The following is a 22200-nucleotide window of genomic DNA, read 5'->3' as shown; positions in this document are numbered from 1 at the left end:
ATTAGCAAAAGCAGATATTAATTTCTGAAGGAAGGTGGTGGATAACGAAGACTGTTCCGTTCATTAACAGGCTAATCTTAGCTTTTGCAGCCTCAGCTGAAAACAACACAGACGAAGCAGAAAAGGCCATATAAATACAAGTAGCACAGGGGGAAAGAAGAGACCTTTGACAAAGTAGTGTTTTCCCCATACAACAGAAAAGTTTAAAAGACCAGCTCCATTCAGTTTGAGAAGAAAATAATTGAATGAGATGATTTGAATAAATAAAATAATAAATTATTTGGAGGAGTCTCATTCTGTGCTTGCTATTTATCTTCTCTAATAAATAAAAGCCATCACACAGGAATGAAATGAAATGAAAATAATATTTTATCTATTGAATATTTAAAGAAACAAACAGGCTGCGGAATTCTACCTCGCAGACTTCTCAATTGTTAACCAATGTTTCAGCTCTTAATGAAAAAATCTCTAGACACTATGGTTGTAAAATAAAACTTCAAGAAGCACACCTTTTCAGGGGAGAAGGCAAAACCTTTAACTTATGTTTTAGCTTGCAGATAGCCTGAAACAACACATCACTCTGAGGTACTGAATGCCTTATTCATTTTAGTCAATGAGCTACAGGTCAATTACAATCTTTTCCTTGATACTTTGTTCATAGTCATTTAAAAAATACAGGGGAGAGCATCATGTTATAATGGTCTACATTAATTTTTCCCCAACATGTGTGCATAAGCAAGGAATAGAGGAGAATGAGCTCAAAACAAGGCAGAAGAGGAGCGAGGAGTATTGAGATGCAGTCTTTAAATGGTCTTTTTAACAGTGCACGCTGAAAGTTTTGGTCAAGAGGATTAGCAAGAATAGATTATAAACGATAAAATTTTCACTAATTTTGGTGAGTGCTATTAGAGAAACACCATGAAAAATAAACCTATGTCAGAGTATAAATTCATTACTGATCAAAACTAAGAAATGTTTTCCACTCCCTGTTCCATATAGACCTACATGAATTAATTACAATAAATCGATCTTTTTTCTGGAGCACTCCTGAAGCAAAGATGCTCTGTAGCTCACTGAGCCATTCAGAAATAAAAAGAAAACTTCGGTATTCTCTTTCTTGGAAGAAGCCCATAAGAAATAAGAAAATTAAAGGAAAAGCATTAACATTTCTGGTTAGAAACAAAAGGCATGCTAAATATGCAACATTACTTTTCTTTCTATTTTTAAAGGGGGACAAGAATTAGATTGCTAGTCATAGAATGGTTAGGGTTGGAAGGGACCTCAAAGATCATCAATAAAAGGGCAGAGAAAAGAGGTACTTCATTTATGCTCTTCCTTCACACCTATGAAACCAGTCAGCTAGGAAAGTAAGATGCTCTGTACCAAGAGTGGAATCATTCAGCTGTGACCAGAGTTCACTTTCATTTCATGAAGCTTAGTCGTCTGTTCCTAAATGGAAACCAGCAAAAAGTCTGATCACTAGTAAACAGAAGCCAAGAAACAATAGATTACTCCAGCTGCTTCCGTAAGCATAATCTCTGAGGCCTGTCCAAATATAAGAGTTGGTTGGGGCTTTTTCTGAGTATTTATTTAAAAATATTTACATGCAAAATCTGTTTAGAAGAAACACCACAAAACCAACTTTCTAAAACACAGACAATTTATTAAGATGCAAGCTATTATCTGCTTCCCTAAATATTTCTGAAGAACTGAAAACTGACATGTACTTACTTTGGCAGTAGTTTCTTTAATGGACATGCTGAACAATTGTTCTTTTTCCTGAAGGCTAGAAGGGATTAAAATAAAATAAAATAAAGTTGACCTTCTCTGCTCATCACGGTCTGTTACACAAGACATGTTTTCATAGGGAAGTATACAGGCTTTAAGATGACTCATACTAACACAAAAAAAAAGCCAATAGCAAGATATAAACAACCATATATTTGGTTTCAGTGTTGCTAATGACTAACCAATGTTTTTTCCCACCCAATTTCTACCCACTTAATCCTGTTTGTTTGCAAAACTGTTCATATACTAGCTCTACAGTTCTTAATTAATGAGTTTATACACATTTTACTTACCATCTGAAACATAATTATGATTATTTGTGTAACCGTATCATCTTAGAAGTTCTCAGCAGTATCCAGGACTGGTCTGGTACTTTGAGAGGCTACCATCCAAACACCTAACACAAAGGCGTTTCTGACACAAAGAGCCTGCAGTTAACTATCCTCTTATAACCCAGTTTCCAACTCTGCCAGGAAAAGTTCAACTGCAGTCACTTGTTCTCACAGTAATTTTATACGAAATACTGCTACTGCGTTTGTTCAGTTTCATAAAAACCTACAAAATATTTGTACCAAACTGATTCAACAGTGAGCTGGAATTGAGGCATCATCCATGCTCAAATGAACAAAGTCAAGGTTTTCTTCCACATATAAAACCAGGTAGGTTTATTACTTTGCTATTACCAAACCTAACATAAACCTGTGCCTTTGGTGCTTGCAAATAAATTTACAAGTTATGTTTCTAACAAAGTTCACAAATCCAAGTCAAATCAAGTATTAAGAGTTAGTACAGAGATTATTCTGCAACACTAATATTTCCCTCCTTCCTACTTCGCAAGCGTACACTTTTATAGTTTAATTACTTTATCACAAACTATTTTCTTTTTTGTAAGAATTTTTTTTCTCTAAGAAAAAAACAAATAGCTTCAATTCAGCATACATGACAGCCAGCACTCCCTACTAGCAGCATTTCAATTCTTCCTTTTAGCTGTGTTGTAAAAATCGTACTACTTTCACAGCCTACCTCTGATGTTCTTCATGAATAAAGACCTATTAATTTATTTCTAAGCTTTTTTTTTTTAGTGTTCAGCACTGAAGCATTCAAACATTTGAAAAATATCACTGGATTTAGTTCAATGATACTCTCACAAGGTAAGACAGCACTGTATTCATTTTACAGGTGGAGGAAACACAAGCCACTTATTCAGAAAGCACACTGAGTGCCCATTTTGACATGCACACATTCCCTGCTGCCTACCTCTATGCATTTCAGTTTTCTTTTGAGAACTTGCTCCTTCATATTTTCCAAGCACAGCACTTACTGAGTCTTGTTCCAAGAGTCAGCATTTATGTAATTCTGAACTGCAAAGCACATAAAGTTGGACTTTTTACTGACCACCTACAGAAATGCTGGCTGGACCATCTCACCCAGCTGCACACTGGAGCCAGACAGCCTCAGAGGCAGAATTCAGCTGCCCAGCGTATCATTTAATCGCGTTAATGAGACAGCTATTTACACTGCTTTCCCTAATGCCTTGCTTCCTAGAGCACACACCTTTTTCAATCTACAGCCCAGCATGGCCAGTCATCTCATTACCACCACAGCACACAGGGGTCCCTCCAGCTCCAGATGAGGCAGCCCCCTCAGAAACAGCTCATGATGGTGTTAAGTTAATGCCTGTGTAAGGCAACAAACAGAAATACAGCTGGCTAGCTACATAAAAGTGGTTTAACAACATTTCCCACATAGCACTCTCCAATTTCTCCTTTTTCCACAGCAATATATGGGCAAAACACAAAATATTATATGTGCAATGATGCCATTATCAGCTTCCTGCCTGCCTCTGGGCATGCCAGAGGGAATGAACTATCTAGCAATTTTTTTTTCCTCAGGCTCTGGAGCTCTCGGGGACTTCCAGCATCTCCCACAATCGGCATTTGAGCTGGTCAGGTTACGTAAAAAAGAGCTGGGCTTTGTGCACAGATGTCAACAGGGAGCAGCAAGGCTGCGGTGCGTAATTGAATGAATAATGGGTGACTGGCCCAATTGTTCTGAAACTGTCGTATAAAATTCAACTCTAAAGACCCAGGTCATAATAAAATGTAAAGTGCAGTTATAGCCAGAAGAACATCAGTATAAAGATGGTACCTCTATTTAATAAATCTGTTCCCTATGCCTTTCTTCTTATCTGTTTACTTTCTTCACAGAAAACCCCCCCAGGTTCATACAACATTTCGCTCCTCTGCAGAACTGACACAACATGAAGAGAGATCAATTTTTAATTTCTTTTCAAACCATTGATCCAAAGCAGCATTGCAAACTAAGAGCCAGTTGTAGAGTCCATACTGCTGACAAGGATGCAGAAACCCATGTGGATTTTCAGGTCCAGGTGCTGAGTGGGAAAAACATCTTCTTTATACCCAGATTTCTTTTTTATGAGCCTCTATCAAATCACTGACAAATAAATAAGGAATTGCACACTGACATCTCAATGACAGCAGAACTATAGTTTTAAGATAATTTTTCAGAACTGTAGTTTCAAGAGAATTTTGTACTAATCTGAGACGTATCAATAAAGAATATCATTAGTAAATCATTGTTTTGATTCAAGCTAGTGATAGCCGCATTAACCACAGACTTGCATCTAAAGAATCCTTTTGTTAAAGTTACAGCATTCATGTAGACTCTTACATGTGTATTTGTATTATTTATGGTACGAATTTCACAGTAGTATCCTGGTTTTGAATCCTTATTAGCCTTCAGAGCAATGCCGTAGGAATCCCTTATCCCTTTTAGAGATTAGCCCATCATACAATTCACATGCAGCAATGAAAACTGTGTACGAACCAGCTACAGTTGCCAACTATGAACAGCTTTTAACTAAGTTTATTCCCGGGTTGTTTTCTTCTACCACAAAACACCATCAGGGAGAAGCCCCTCACAAGCTTTCCAATTAACTGACAAGCTTGTGACCTGCCAGAGAAACCAGGCAGTCAATACTGATTCATTCTACCAACAAAGGGCTTTAACAGCCATGATCTGTTACATGTGACTTGAAGCAGAAATAGTATTTTCTTTTACCATCACTCTGGAGCATCATATTTCTCTTTAAGAGGGGTATAGTGTCTACTTAATACTTGCTTTACTTATTACTACCAGGGAAAACGGCTTTAAAATGAGCTCCTTAGAACAACACTAAATTCTTGCCTGGGAAGACATCCATAGTTTTGACTCATTGCTATTCCTCTCTGGAAGAACAGCTAATCAAGAATTTGACTGCTTGTCCTCAGAGCCTCTGCAATCTATTATAAGGACCATTTAGAAGTTACTTCTCAAATTCAATATAAGCTAACTCCACCACAGAGAAAGCAAAAGTTCTTGACCCAGCTGATGGAAGGACTAAAGTAAGACAGGAATTCAATCAATGCAAATTTAACTGACTAAATGCAGGAAAAGAAAGGTTTTTAACACTTGCAGAACTGACAGCAATCTATACGTCATGCGTAATTTCTTCATTCCCACAGATAACCATATAGGCCTGTCATTTAAACGGCTTGCAATGCATTTACAAATATTAGGACCCATAATCCTAATGGGAGAGGGAGAGGAAAAAAGGAATGTAGACTTGCTACATCCTAGGGTCTCATTGTATGTATGCTAGACTAGAAGAGGAAAGCAGGAGCTGAGGAATTACCCTTCCTGGATGATGAATGAAGTAACACTTTGGCAAAACACAGTGTTTTTCTTCAGCTGGGGAACTGCAGGAAGGTATGGGAATGCTGCATATTCAGGAGCTGAGGCTGACTTGGCATGTAACAACAGACTATAGGAAAAATGTTAGGATCCAAACGCTTCAAGCAAGCCAGTGCCTTTTAAGTATCTCATTTTAGTGACCTTAAAGAAAATGGGTATTGAGCATGTTGAACTGTAATAACACAGTTGGAACTTGCTGAGACGATGATGTTTATAATCAGGAATGGTGTGCTGGCAAAACAAAGAAAACTAATTCAATGGAATAGGGGACAGAAGGAAGACTGGGAATCGAGTGGCTTGGTTCACATATTCCTTGCTCTATCACAGCCTTCCTACATGACTGCAGAGGACACTAAATGTCATAATACAGCAGACAATGTTTAAAAAGCCTTTTAAAGGATATTCTGAGAGTTATGATTTACATGCAGGAATTACAGATACTGTGGAAATGGCTTTGTTCACAGGAAGGCTGACTAGCACAATACTGGGAAGAATGGCTTTCTACTAAAGGAAGATATGTTTCTGAATCTCTTTCCTTCCACTTTGCTAGTATACTTCCCTTTGCACACCAGGGTATTGTGTATTTATGTTTTGCTTCCTAAGAAAAAATTCAAAGAATGAAAATGGGCAAAGGACAAGTCATGCTGTTCTATACATTCAAGATATATAAATATACATACTGCTTAAACAGAAACAGTTCCTGTATTAATTATAAAAAAATATATATACATATACAGTGACACAAAATGTAGTCAGAATGCAGTTTCCATAACTGCACAAGAGAACACACCACACACTTGGTACCAGTGTAAAATAAATAAATAAATTACATACTGGAAATTCTTATTTTCATACAGCAACTAAGCAGCCATCTCTGATCTCTGCCTGAAGAGACTGGAAGAGAAAAGGATGCCCCTTAACAGCAAATATTCTTCCTTACATTACTGTCACCTAAAAGATTATTCTAGATCCTGCTATTTCACTATTTCCACACCACAATACAGTGCTTAAGCAAAAAGCACTTTCATTTCTTTAAAACTAAACACAAGTCAGAACAATTTAAAATTACCCATATTTGAATTTCTAATTCAAGAGCAACAGCCTAGAAGCATATGCTCAGACTACATGCATATGAGAAAGCATGATGGGCTGAACCCTCAATTCACATGAATATGTATTCCCTCCTAGATAAAATGATTACTAAATAGTATTTTTTTTACTATCAGCCAATTTAAACAGTTTGTGGTGACAGTCCACAGAGAGCATGACTTTTCCGACTTCAAGTCTTCTAACATGATTCCTTCTCTGATTCTGAAGTCACGAGAAGCTGTACTCCCTTAGAAGATGAAAAAATATAAACCAAGCCCTACACTTGTAATCTTGCTTTTAAAGGAAACAGAAGCTGACCTTCCAAAAAAGCCTTTGTCCGGGCCTTTGCAAAAGAAATCAGAAGTGCTACTCAGGGAATATTCGGTGTAAACACCTGCTACAGTCTACATCAAGGCTAGAATTCAACAAAAATCCACCAGAAATCTTAAGCCTAGGGACTTCACTAGGCCTTCAAGGAAGAAATCCACAATACAAAACCAAATCAAACAATCAATAACGTTCTTTTACGGTTCCCTTGATGTGCGTATCTCAGAAAGCTTTGAAGACAAGTCAGGAAAAAAAGCTTTTGAACAAAACTATACTTAACAAGAGACAGCTTTAAGATAGACAGGTACAACTAGGACTAAAAGAAAAAAATAAGAGAAAAATATTTGTACCCAAAGTTTTCTGGGTAAAATCAATGGATTCATTATTACAGATACCATGTGCAGTTTTTTACCAGGAAAAGATCTACAAAAGTGTTGCCGGTCCTATGCTTCTGATCAATTAAGAACCTTCAGAGCTAGATTGCATTAAAGGTAATAAAGCGAAAGAGCACTTTTTGTTTTCTTTTTAAACTCTCAAAACCCACAAAGTCTGATTCTACTTAATCACAGAAGACATTGGATAACTAGATTTTCATTATATGTGATCTGTTCATAAGCCTGGTTGGGCAACATATCTGGGTATTACCATACCAGGAAAGCAATTTTTCAGACAAGCACATTAAGTTTCTTTTCATCTTTGTGCAATGATTCATGGGACTTTAAACAATGAGATTTCCACAGTAGCATCTCTCCATGTTGGGAAGCAAAATCATCCTTTAAACGTCAGAGGTTTCCAAACAAACTCTGATTTTTCCCTTAGATAAAGCAGCCCACAGAAAACTTCTATAACACAATAGAGCTGGTTAAACAATGATAAAAACACAAAATTTCTGCTGAACTGACGTGGTGAAAATTTCTCTATCTAAACCTGTCAACGCTCTTGACTTTGACACTAAATAGGAGAGAAAAGTTGTGTTTAATTCATATTGAAAATGAAATTTGTGGTAGTTGCAAGGACTAGTCACCTGAATTAGAAGTAAAATTCAAAGTGTCACCTTGGAAAGCTTCCAACCTCAAAAATTAATCTGATCTGAGACAAAAATTATCGAGAGAAATAGTTTAAGGTACGTGAGTGTCGGACCTTCTGCACATTCCAATCTACAGAGTTCTCCAAGGAATATGAATATGAACCCCAAATTACACACCAAGCTCTGAGCCATCAGAAAGCTGGTTTTGGTCCAGCGATTTGCTCTTCTTCTGGCTATCATTTGCAGAGCAGCATTTCTCCATTGTTGCTTTATATCAAGAATTGCTTCAATACATGTGCTCACCTACTTAAAATTTATCAAGAGGCAGAACTAGAAGTACAATAAGTGGATAAGGAATTGGCTAGGTGGTTGCACTCAAAGAGTTGTGGTCAACAGCTCGATGTCCAAGTGGAGATCAGTAATGAGCAGTGCTCCTCAGGAGTCAGTACTGGGACCGGCATTGTTTAACATCTTTGTCAGTGACATGGACAGTGGGATTGAATGAACCCTCAGCAAGTTTGCTGACAATACCAAGCTGTGTGGTGTGGTCAACACACTGGAGGGAAAGGATGCCATCCAGAAGAACCGTGACAGGCTTGAGAGGTGGGCCTGTGAGAACCTCATGAAGTTCAAGAAGACCAAGTGCAAGGTCCTGCACATGAGTTGGGGCAATCCCAGCACAAGTACAGGCTGGGTGGAGAATGGATAGAAAGCAGCCAAGAGGAGAAGGACTTAGGGAAGATGGTTGATGAGAAGCTCAACATGGGCCAGCAATGTGTGCTTGCAGCCCAGAAAGCCAACCATATCCTAGGTTGCATCAAAAGAAGCGTGGCCAGCAGGTCGAGGGAGGTGATTCCGCCCCTCTACTCTGCTCTTGTGAGACCTCACCTAGAGTACTGCATTCAGCTCTGGGGATCCCAACATAAGAAGGATATGGAGCTGTTGGAATGAGTCCAGAGGAGGGCCACGAAGATGAGCCTCTCCTGTGAAGACAGGCTGAGAGCGCTGGGGTTATTCAGTCTGAAGAAGAGAAGGCTCTGGGGAGATCTTATAGCAGTCTTCCAGTACCTGAAGGGGGCCTACAAGAAAGCAGGAGAGGGACTTTTTACAAGGATATGTAGTGATAGAACAAGGGGTAATGGCTTTAAACTGAAGGAGGGGAGATTTCAATTATATCTAAGGAAGAAATTCTTCACTCTGAGGGTTGTGAGGCACTGGAACAGGTATCCTGAGAAGCTGTGGATGTCCCATCCCTGGAAGTGTTCAAGCCAGGTTGGATGAGGCTTTAAGCACCCTGGTCTGGTGGAAGGTGTCCCTGCCCATGGCAGGGGGGTTGGAACTGGATGATTTTTGAGGTCCCTTCCAACTCAAACCATTCTATGATACACTTTCGCAATGTCTTTGAGTATAACCTCAGCTTGCCAATCAGGTTTCTCATTGATTCTTATGTTGCTGGGTGACTGCACTTGTCTTTGTCGACTCTCGAAGAGTCATATCTCTACAAAGTGAATTATAATAATTCATCCTGCCCAGAAGCTCTTACATACACAAGAACTCTAAACTGAGGCAACCCTTACTTGCTGCAGTGTTGCCAGACACTAGCTCAAATTATGGGAGGCTTGCAGAAAAATCAAGGCATTAGCTGACACTTCACAATTTGAACAATTAATAAGATTTTCTTTTTTTAATACCTGCAATAGGAGGACTGAGGCAGTATCTCAATCTGCATAGTATGGTAGCTGGTTTTTTTAGATAAAATCACTCCAGCAGAAGCAACCAGTTTGCAGTCACTTGAAGATGCTGCTGGCATCTTCAATAATGATTCCAAGCCGAATTTTCATTACCATGTACTGAGAAATCTTCTACTCCTAAAACACATCATTCAGACAGCTGAACTGGCTGTCTGCTTCAACCAACCATTCACACGGTGCTGTATTTCCCACCACTTTTCTGTCAGCTGCCGCTGCAGAGCAGTTGTGGCAGTTGTTGCTCCAGCTGCTACCTGGAACAGAAGCATCAGACCGAAAACAAAGGTACAATCAAACAGCTATCTGCAGCAGCAGTTCATCACATCCAAACACTTTCCACAGATTTTCTGACTTGTTGGGAGATCCCCATTCTTCTGCTACATCTGTCTGGAGTGCACAAAAATTGTCCACAGCAGCTGCAATTATTCTCCTAAGAATAACACCCATTGTACTTCACTGACTGAAAAGATCTGTCCTTGGATACCGTTAGCTGTTTCTCTTTATTATATAAAAATGAATTCAGCATCACACATTGATTGGGACAGCTGGTCATTCTTCCCTAAAGAGAAATAAATCTCATCATATGCATACCCAGAGGAATCAGCACATATGTGGCCTGGACTTTATAGGCTGCTACATCTCACTGGATGCTGTTCAGGCAAGCAGGGGGAACCAGATGCTCAGCAGGGAAAACCAGACTCCTCATTACACTGCACACATGGGTACTCAAGTGGGTGGTACTAATTTTTCTGCTGGGACTTTTTCCTTCTATAATGCTCCTTGGAAGGACAAAAAACTGTAAGATTGCTCCAAAAATATTTCAGGTTACTAACAGTAGCTCTGTCCTCCAAGTTGGAAGACTTGCTCTCTTTTTTCCCTGCTGTGTTTTCAACCCCTCCTGTTCTTCCTAAGGAAGGCCAGTGCCTATGGTGCTGTAGCAGACTTTGCAGAAGCCTTTTTTCCTCCCTACAACAAGGGTCACCACTGGCTCTGGTGGGATCAGAGTCACTATGAACTGCTGAATCACAGAACAAAGGACTCGGGCAACTTGATCCAGAAGTCCTCTGCCACAATTTCAAAAATCTGGCAGCTCTTGTCTGATGACTTTTACTTGCATCTTCACAGGAAAAAAGTTTACTTCATGTGCTGAAGCACAGATGTTCTATGGCATGCCAGAATTTCAGCACAAAGTTTCTTCTAGAGTTGCTCCTACAAGTGAGAAAAAAAGGAACAAAGCCCCTTGCCCAAGGAGACTATCCTTCAATTCTAGGCAGAGGACAAAGGAATTAAATTAATCCTAGGTAGATAAAACGGAGAGGAAAACACCTATCTACAAAAAGAAAGCTGAGCCTCCTAATCCATCAGATCACAAAGGACCAAGCAGATCTCTTCTTTCACCTGTGACTCATCTTAGCCTCTCACAAAAGCCTGCAGCCACCTTCTTTGAGAAAACTGAGATTATGGCCTCCTCAAAACATAAACACAGCCATGGGACTAGCTGAAATGAGACAATCCTATTATCAAAGCTCGGGCTGGGTAATGATATTTGACACAAATTTTGAAGTTTCCCTCAAAAAGCCCCTTGTGGCAGAGGAAGCTGGCTGCGCAGCCAGTCGCTCTGAAGGCAGGAGGGTCTGGGGAATTTCCAGAGCAGAATCCTCCCCAGGAGCCGGCAAACATCCTCTCTGGCTCTGCTCCTCTGCCACAAGCCCTCTGCTGCAGGTTTTGTGAAGCCGAAGAGCACACAATAAAATGGATAAATAGATCATTAAACAAAAGAACTACAATTAAAAAAAGGGGGAACCATATCATGTTCCTTATACCTAGCTATAAGTAGCAGCAGTGCTGTTTGCTATATTTTAAGAACCCCATAATTGTATTTTGATTCATCTCATGTAGCATAGACAGAGACACATTTCCTACCACAGAAAATAGTTTTAAAATTCTGCGTTTATATATATATATATATATATATATAAAATCAGAGCAGCATGAAAGGGCCCTAAGTCCAGGCAGTAAGGCAAATACTCAAGGTGACCTGTGCATTGTCCTTGTGTCATGGAAAATGATTTAACACTACTGAAATTACATCAACACGAACAGGCCTGGGGGGGAACTGAAGCTGTCAGAAGCCTTGAAGACTCCCATGCCCAGGTCTTATAACTGGGACAGAAGCGAACAACAGGAAGAGGAGATTCTGGGGTTGTGCAGCACTTCTTCACATGGTGTATTTCATATGCAAACACTGTTTTTCAATTCCTGCAGGCATGCAAAGCTAAAATAACTGAACTAGTGAGGTGACAGAGCTTTCTCTTCTTCACTCCTGCTACTCGGCGATGAAGCCATAGCTGTGGTGGTCACTACACAAGTTATCTGTTTTGTCTGTGCATCTGACAGCTCAAGACGTTCATTTCATCATGCATATTTATAAGAGGGAAACAAAGGGGGAAAAGCTCTCTTTTCTCACTTAACTATTTCACTTAATTGCATTCGTTTTTAATATTATCCTTGCCCTGGATTTTTGATATTTTACAGCAATACCATGTGGAACAGATAGTGTGGTGTGGGTGTGAGAGATTGGGATTTTTTTTAAGAGGGGGAAAGAAAAATGATTACCATACAAAAAGGGAACAGTAAGGAGGAAGGAGGCTCAGAAGCTTTATCCTCTCACACAGCACAGGAGTAAGAATCTTACACAGATCAGACACGTACGCACACACACGCTTATCGGTGAAATATAACTGTATCTGGGAAGGCACGTGGCTATCAGGTAAGTGACAACTGATGGCAGGAGAGGGGAAGTCTGGTGGGAAGGGCAGAAAGCCTTTCCGCCAAGGGAGCGCCATGGGATCACTGACATCTCTCCAGGGCACAGACATGATGATGCAGCATGTGAAAATCACCCTTCGAGTGAAAGATCCAGAAGTAAATTAAGTTGCATGAGAAGGTGAAAGCAACAGCAACTTGCTGAAAACAACTCCATGTATAGCAGTCTACTAAACCATCGAGGTCTTCATGGTCTGACTCCTAACACAGCATACAAGTCTCTCCTTCAGGAGAACTTTTATATTCAGGAAGAACTTTTTTTTTAAAGTTCAGATTATTTTGCCTCTAACCTATCTACCAACATGACTTTCTACTTCTTATTAAGCACTACTAGAGCTGTGAAATCAGTAAAAAGTGCAGACAACAAAAAAAGCTCCAAATAACCCAAAAATCCAAGATGTAAACCCAGAAGTAAAGATTCTGAGAGTATCTGGCATCAAAAGTACAATTCGTCTCTCTGCTGTCCCACACACAGGCCCAGCAAACAGTCAGGAACATTAGCAACCTGTGCACTGTAGAAGAAACTTTTTGATGCTATAAAGCCATTTCATCTCTTTGCACTTTGTATTTTTGTTACCCTTCTGTTCCCAGAGGATATTTTTGATATACATGCATTTTCACAGAAACAGACAAATTAAACCTCAAACCACATATTTGAAAAGGACTTTCCTGGATACATTGCATATTATCTAGCAAACAACAGATATCTTTTTGAAAGGATAGGGTGCAATTTGTTTTGCTTCTAAATACAATTCTTTAAAGCAAAGACTTTTGTTAAAAGGCTGACGTGAACAAATATGGCTGCATTCAGACTTCTTCAGTAATTTCATGTAGCTTGCTAACCACTAATTTGACTAGAAATTTCATGTGGACATTCACTTTGAAGAACAACAAAACATACACAAAGCAGTCTCTCCTAATGACAGTATGTGACAGCCCATTCTGAATGGTACTTTTCCTACGTTAATGTGTGAAATTATGTCTAAGTCTTCTTTTCCCAACTTCTCAAGTAAACTAACTTCTCTAAAAAAAAAAAATCACCTTTTTTGGCTTTATCAGGCTTCAGCCTCCACTGAAGTTGCTGAATGCTTTGAGTAAATTCCAACTAATAAGGTTTTCAACCCCATGAGCATTTGTATTTCACTTTGAATTAATCTTTGTCAGATGAGCTCCAGGCATCACTAAAGCAGAGCGAACTGGTGGCATAGAACTTCAAGTTCAGTTCCTTGCGCCATTGGCCATGATAATACTGTAATAACTAAACAGACAATTTCCCTATCTTCAGAAGATCCCACACTACCACTGTGGAACAAATTCCTACTAATTAAAAATTGTTTCATGGGAAGGGTAGAAGATGATGTGGAGTATTTAAATATTTTGAAGGATATTTAATTGAATTTCTTTCAACAAGCATTCAGCGCTCAGACAATAGTCCAGATGGAACTGTGCAATTTATTTTAAGACTGACATGCTGTACAGTCACATACATCTGTAGATAATGGATAAAACCAAAAGAGAAAATGCTAAGTGAAACTAAATATGAACAGAAGTATAACAGACTTCCCCAGTTTTCATTGTGAAATGAAAAGAAACAAAAAAGGAAACAACAGGTACTGAAGAGAATAAATCAAATAATTAACATGGTCTTATTTTATAATTAGAAGATTCAAGTTACACTAGTGAAAACGTATTTCTGAAATGGTGTCCTCTTCAGTAGAAGATACAGGATATATTTTGTTACCTTTTGCAATCTCCAAGAGAAAGTATTTTATGGTGAAAAACTCGGACCTGTTTTCCTCTGATTTCAGTATGTTGTCTTCAGTTAAAACACTAATGTGTGTCATGGTGCACACAACACCAGCTGCTCCCACTTCTTAAACACATCTCCATGCAACCCCACACAAGCGAACTGAGCTTTCACACTGTAATTTCATTTTATAATAATGATTATACCCTTTAGCTTACCAAGAGCAATTAGGCCTGTCTTGATGAGCAAAACGACTACATTCTGTAGTCTCAACCTTGATGAGAATCCCTGCCAAAACACAAGCTAACATATTTGTTTGCACATTAACTGGCCAGGTTTTAACCTCGGCTTCTAACAGCCCTCATGAAAGAGACCAGGGTAAGATGTCCAGCATTTCTCAATTCTTCAAACTCAAAGCATGCTATAGTTCCTGACAAAGGCTTTTTGTTTCAAAAAGTTCACCACATACTGAAGATAAACAAGACAAAACAAAGGATTATTAATCTTCCTGAAAATAACAATGTTTGACAAGAAAAATAAGCTCAGAAACAATGCTCAGCCCAATGTTACATTGACTTGGTCTCTTGCTTCTGCAGACTTCTATCTGGGCAATTATTCTTCATTTAAGATGTTTTCTCATGTTCCCTGAAGTTTGCTTTAATAAGTTGCTATTTAATAGCATTTAGACCAAGAAAAGCAAAATAATTTGTATTTTATAGTGAGCTGCAAGCCACTCAATACGATTCATTATAGCACAGATTGTCTTAAGAGATGCTTCGCATCAGCCCTGTGTTATTCTAGTGTTGAATGCAATTCATGTACCCAACAAATAATTACGCAAAAGCACATTATAGCAGTACTTTACTGACTAGCACAATGCAGTTAGAAGAAATACATGGTATCTTGCAACCCAATACCCAGGAGGTTGTAATTTACAGCCCATCAATACTGAACGACTTTCTACATAAGCACTGATCTTTAGTATGTGTGCATGAGTAATAGCTACATTTCTCACACAGATAGCTCTAACTTTAGAAGATTTATTTTTTGTTTCCTCCCCTCTGGAATAATTCATAAAATAAAGTGTACATTTACCCAAAGATTTCTTTAACATTAAATATCCCAAGACTCTGGAATTTAAAACTAATACGGTGAACTGGCTTCATCAAGTATTTTAAACTGCTACCTAATATACAACTGCCTTTCACAAGAAGTACTGATTTAGGATAAGCCATCGCAAGTTGCAACGAGGGACATTCTGGCTAGAAACGGGACAAAAAAGTTCACAGCAAGGGTGGTGAAATACAGGACACCTAGCAAGGCTGCAAAATATCCACCCTTGGAGATACGCAAAACTCAGATGGAGCCCTGAGCGACCTGATCTCACTTGGAAATTGTGGCCTTGCTTTAAGCAGGGGTTTGACAAGATGACTTCCTAGATTATTCTGTAATTGTATAACAATGTAGTGGACACCTATAGGCACATGGGAAGTATATCCACACCAGATGTCTTACTATCAGCTTGCTGCTTTTTCATCTTACAGAAAGAGAACAGAACGTAATAGATACAGACATCAGATCACTGTACTTGAGGTATGACGGACTGCACAGCCTTAAAAGGATGACACCCATCGCTTTGTTCAGTTTAACAGTGAGCTCAACTCTCACTGTTATTGAACTACAACCACTGTAGGAGCATATTCTTCCCCTCAGTCCTTCTGGATATATAGCTTGCCCTGAAAGCAAGAAGTGGCAGAGAACCCATGCTGGAAATGTGCCTGCTGACCATCATGCAAGCTCAGCTTTGGAATGCTTTCAGCCACCTAAAGCAGAGCAAGTGATTCGGGGAAAGAAGTTTGAGAATCAAAGGCAAGGAAGGGGCCACATGATAAAGTCAAGCGGTTGCATCACACAGCTGGACTGGAAATTTCCATCTGTGCTCCCAAGGCAGCTTGTATGTTTTTCAACAGAGCAGAAGACACAACACATACAACACTTGGGCAGATTTTGAATAAGATTTACCAGACCAAGAAGCCACATCATGTGGAGAAAACACCTATTTTTAATTCAGAGAGCACCACCATCTCCTGCAGAGAAGAGAGAAACTGCTGAATGGGCAATGAGTGTTAACTTGCTGCTTTGAAAAGCTGCATCACCCAGGTTGATACATTCCTACCAGCTCATTTCACTTTTAAGTTGGGAGAAAAATAAAAAAATTTAAAAATCTAGCACATCATCAATGGACAGTCGCCAACTCCCCCAACAGCTACAACCACCAGGTCTCTCTCTCATCTCAGCTGAGTGCTATAACCATCAATCCTCTCCATTTTCACTCTCCCAGAGTCAGGTCTCCTCTTGCCTGTTAGTCTTCTGGCCTTTTGCCAGATTTCTGGTTTTGCTTTCCTGGATACACTAAGGCCCAGCTTAAGAACTGTGATGGAGCATGCTCCCTGACAGGACACTGAAATCCTTGGCAGGTAGACTGTAGGTTCAGATACAGATAAGCTGCAGAGAACTTAAATACAGAGCTTTCACACTTGGAACCAAGGACTCTAGCTTCCACATGATCATGCCAAAGGTGGGCATCTACTATATTGCCATTAGTTCTGGTCAGAAAAGGCACTGGGGTTTGACAAGAGCACACAACTACAACCTGAAATAGGAGATTTAAACTGTTCCTGAAGGCTGTCACAGATGCCTGCCTAAGCATGCCTACTCGTACAGCCCAAATTAGCATTTATCTGTCTCCACTTGCAATAGAGGACCTCCAGCAGAAGCACCTGATCATCAGCCCTGGTGACACAAAGTTGATCAACAAACAAAACTAAAACTAGAAAAGTTTCATTCAAGGCATCTTTAAAAAATGAACAGAAAGGAGAGAAATTCATTCTAAATCTTTATTAAAGTTCTGAACTCACTTGGAATAATGAATGTCTATATTCCCTCAAGCAATTGTGCTATTCATGGTGACAGTGAGTGAAGAACTCTGAGCAAGCTCCTCCTGATCCAGTACTAATTTAACTCATCTTTAAATAATTTCCCGAAGAGTTAAGTGCAACTCAAATGTTGTATCAGCAATGTAAGAGACAAAAATCTGAATATTCTTTCGTAAGCAAATCCAAAACTAAGAGAAAACTCAAATCAAAGCATGGGTTCTCAGACTGACTGCTTGAGAGCTTTTCTTCCTCAATCACAGAAACACAGATGTAAGATACTATCAAAACAAACTAAACTTATTTCAAGAAACTATTTCCCATAACCTAATTCAAAATTTTAAGCAAATCTCAAAAGAGAGGAATATGTCCTCTGTGAAATGTTCTACTGACTTTGAAAAAAATTTTGTATAAATTAGCACACATGAGCAGCAATTTCTCATGAATGTTAATAACACGAAACTAAATCTAATAAATATGAAGGGAGAAAAAAAATTGCAAGCAACATAGTTATTGCTTATCTGGAAGAAACGTAAGTTAGGGTAAATAGGAATTTTATTTTGTCCTGGTGACACAGCAGCAGTAACACTTTCAAAGTTCCATCACCAACATCCCATTGACTGCCAGTACAGTTTAGGCCCTGAAGCGATTCTATTGCTTTTGTAAATAAAGACGAGGTTATTTCCAAAAGGTTACCAAGAGTAGCTACTTTTCTTTCCTTTATTTAAAGGAACCATACACTGTGCAGTTAACTATAGGTGTCCCAAAAGTCTTCATGCTGTATCCACCCCACCACTACCTCAAGTCCACTATCTGAGCCTAACAGTATGATTGGAAGTTCACTGAAACAAGAAGCATCTCTAGTATTTATTTGAATGGTGCCTAGTAAACACTTTCAGGTTGTGAGAAATATATTGTAATTATTGCATTACCAAGCTGGGGAAAAAATTCCACCAGTTAACAAAAAACAGTTTAAAATGATTATAGGTATTAACAGTTGATGGATACACATGCTTTCTGTAGGTGGCTCTTTACCATAAAAAAAAAAAAATTAAGTGCAAGACCTTCAAATAACTACCAAGTCTTCCTTCCTGAGGAACTATATTAATATTAGAACTTCAACATCTCTTTTTAGACAATTTTAAGGTGTCTGAATCCAGCTAATTAGCTGGCACAAATATGAAGAGAACAACTGACAGCCAATTCAACAGTACATTGGAAAGAGATACATGACTCTACATCACTGACAACATATTGAAATTTAAATACCTCTTTATTGTCCCTGGAAGATCCAGACTGAATGGGATTTGATATGAAGATGCTAAAGTGTCATCCACAGCCTTGCTTATTTCTTGTAGTTCTCTCAAAGAAACGCATCCAAGTAAAGCAGTCAGTTCACAGTCCTGTGACTGAATAAGCCTATCTTGTTCTTCAATTTCTCTTCTTAGCTGTTGATCTTTTGCTTCTAATATGGCCAGTCTTGCTCGGAGGTCCTCAATTTCTTTCTGCATAGAACACAAACCTGAGTTTATTATGAACCCTGTTAAAGAAACCTCTCTGCCCCTATAAAAATGCAGTACAAGTCTCAGAAGTAGCATGAATTCAGGTTGTCCAACTTAGCACAACATTAAATGAGAAGACATTCTTTTGTTGACACACAAAAATTCTTATGCCTGTTGTATTTAGAAACTCTAGTGCTTTCACAGTCTGAAACTCCCCATCTCCCTTTCATCACCAAATTTCAGGTTCCTCTTCCAACACCATCAGTCACCTTTTACCTTTAAAAATGTATGGATATATCCCAAGTTAAAAACTTCCCAAGAAACCCCAAAATCTCGGTTCAACCATAACAACAGAATCTTGCTACAGACTGGCAGCTAAAGAGATCAACCATTTATCTGTCCTGCAATGGTTCCTTTAGGCTTCAAATCCAACATCAGGCACAGGATGCAAGTGGTGAATCACTGACTGCCTCTGGCCAGTCCTTTTGATTATTAATATTTAATTTTAATTAAAGGCACAAAATCCCTCCCTTGACTTAAAATGACCAGAGATTCAAGCTCAGTTGCATTCATCTTGCCAGAAATTCAAACCCTGCGCATTATGATCTGACGTTTCTTGCAAGAACATGTTCTAATTTTTCCTTGAAAATCCAAGAGATAGCTTGCAACCAAGCAAGGAGCACTTCAGGAAGGAGTCTGGGTTGCTGAGTTAATAAAGGTATTTCATATATGGCCCTTGGCTCATTTGTCCCAGAATTTAAAAAGTGAGTTTAAAAAAGAAAAAAAAAAAAAAAGTCAAAGGAGAACTACTTGCTATCAAAGAATTTGAATGTCACACTGCAGAAGAGGAGACTGAGGGGGGACCTCATTAATGTTTATAAATATGTAAAGGGTGACTGTCATGAGGATGGTGTAGGCTCTTCTCAGTGGCATCCAATGATAGGACAAGGGGAAATGGATATAAGCTGGAACACAGGAGGGTCCGCTTAAACATGAGGAAGAACTTCTTCCCAGTAAGGGTAACAGAACACTGGAACAGGCTGCCCAGACAGGTTGCGGAGTCTCCTTCTCTGGAGATGTTCAAAACCTGCCTGGATGCGTTCTTGTGTGATCTGATCTAGGTGGTCCTGCTCCGGCAGGGGGATTGGACTAGATGATCCTTTGGGGTCCCTTCCAATCCCTAACATTCTGTGATTCTGTGAATTTGATTCTATTTCTACATTTCTTGAAGTCTCTATGAAACTTTGCAAGCCACTTAACTATTACCTCAACACACAGCCACAGATTGAATGTTCACCATTTTCTATATAACCAACAAGAGAGGTCTCTGAAGTGGTAGCTATAGACTCTCAACAGAAATCAAAGCTCGTAATTCCATGTTATGACCATATTCAGTCCAGCTAAAAAGAAAAATGAAGAAAAAAACCCTACAAGTTTTTTCTGGTAAATAGCTAGGCATTACAAACTGACATTAGAAACAACCATATAGCTTTTTATGGTAATTCAGTTCTTCATTCTCTATCTGTAAAACGGCAATAAGAATATCTCTTCACCCAAAGCATTGTTACAGAGATAAAATTAAATGGTTTTGAATCACTCAGATGCCATGTTGATTAATGTTGTAAAAAGAGCCCATTCACAAATTAATAAATCTGCATCCCAAAGAGGGTTTGAGTGGCACACAGTAAAAGGGTTCTGGGGCCGGATACTGAGTAAAGAAGACAAAATGGTATTCTGAATATCCGAACAAGCACTTTCCAGCTTCAGCAATGTATGAGACAGAGATCCAGGAAAAAAAAGGCATGCTCATAAAATTAAAGACTCTCATAAAACATACATATTAAGCACAGATAACTGACTTTGTCATTTCTTTGCTTTTTGAGTGCTTCACTTTGAAACATTAACATTCTTTTAATGTTTTCAATATCATTTAAGTGAAGTTTAGTTCACTAATGCTCCTTTTGTCAACAAACATATTTTCAGGTTTGCTGCACTGCAACAAGCTCCCTGTGTCTCACTTAAAACAACAAGAAATAGTCCTTGCATGTTCTAAGGTTGACTGGCTCAAAAATTTCAACTTATATTAGCACTGCGCACTAGATTCATCAATTATTTTCCTCCTTTTTTGGTTGTAGGTTTAGCAACAAGAGAACAGAGTGGCCCATGTTTCAACCCACAGGCATTTGTCAAGGACAAAAAGGTCAGCAGGCCAAAACCGCCAGTTTTGTCTCTTTAAGACTCAAATTAGGCTTTTAGTGCGCACAAAGGACAATTCTGTGTCTGTGTTACTGGTTTGGGAATACTGCCAAAATCTTAATAGGCCCTACTTAACACAAAGACCTTCATATTCTGTGAAAACGTAGTAATCGCAATCACTGCAATAAGCAACCTACATGGGAACAGAAAGGGAGATGAACAGAATTTGGTTTTGCAAACACGCTTTTAGTACTGAAATGTTTTTACAACATAAATAGATACCAGAAGCACACAATCTGCATTCACAGACAGAAAGCTGTTCTGCTTGGGAATAGTTCACAGGCATTCTTGGGAGAAGGGAAATTTTAGTCAGTAAACTGGAATTCTCTTGCGTTCTTTTCCAGAAATGCCAAGAAGTCTTTAATGTGCTCTTAGTCGGCCTCCAGAGACAGATAAAAAGGACTTAAAGTCTCAGTATGGAACAACAGATGATATTCAGCTCACTAAACACAAGCTGGAGTTTTATTTTGTGGTTTTGAGTTTAAACTGAGATTTCTAACACGACAGCTAATCAGTACTGATAATAAACCTCCAACTTCACTTATGGTGTTCTCCAGGAAGTACAGATTGCAGTAGAAACATTAATATATAAATGTTAGATACCACCACAGGCTCTCTCAAATCCCTGAAGACAAATCCAGAACCAACAGGAGAGTGGATAGAAGGAAAAGGAAGGTAAAGTAGGGCTAAGGGAAAAAAAAAGAATTATTATTTCAGATCACATGGGATTTTAGGCAAGAGTAATCCTTAAGGGATGTTGGGAGTCACCAAACATCACAGGTCAGCCTTCTCCAGAACTGGAATTCATTATAATTTTCACCAATGCTTGTAAATAACATGCCTGTACAATGATGTGGCTAATTTGTCCTTAGCATAACTACAAAGGAATAAAGATTCACCTGGAGCAAGTATGAAAACGTTAGCTGGTATGGAGTCTTAAGTACAGCAGTTTCCAGTCGAATAGCTTGAGGTGACTGGCTGGATGTCTAGATTACCAAAAATAGTTTTCTGGACATTGAACTAGACTATGTCTCCTCTTATATGTTGGTGAAATAAATCCAAACAATACAAACCTGATGACTAGGATAGAAAAGACATTTCTTCATCTAAGTGAGATTTTGCAATGGCCATCTAAGATGCTTTTCTCCACTTCTTTCTGGGTTTTTTATATATATATATATTTATATTTATGTGTACATGCACA

At 38.9% G+C, this 22200-nt stretch overlaps 1 protein-coding gene across 1 annotated transcript in view; it reads right to left on the bottom strand.

Annotated features, from left to right (window-relative positions):
* DISC1 (DISC1 scaffold protein) overlaps positions 1 to 22200 on the bottom strand; it is a 192140-nt gene that overhangs the window by 122718 nt on the left and 47222 nt on the right. Inside the window, exons 5-6 of the mRNA XM_086627398.1 lie at positions 18508 to 18743; positions 1732 to 1786 (exon numbers count right to left, since the gene is read on the bottom strand). Coding sequence (XP_086483524.1) covers positions 1732 to 1786; positions 18508 to 18743 — 291 coding nt within the window. The remainder of the gene's footprint in view (positions 1 to 1731; positions 1787 to 18507; positions 18744 to 22200) is intronic.

Source organism: Tauraco erythrolophus, chromosome 2 (genome assembly GCF_009769465.1).
Source record: "Tauraco erythrolophus isolate bTauEry1 chromosome 2, bTauEry1.pri, whole genome shotgun sequence".
Classification (NCBI taxonomy): Eukaryota; Metazoa; Chordata; class Aves; order Musophagiformes; family Musophagidae; genus Tauraco; species Tauraco erythrolophus.
This window is presented reverse-complemented; position numbering and strand designations above follow the sequence as displayed.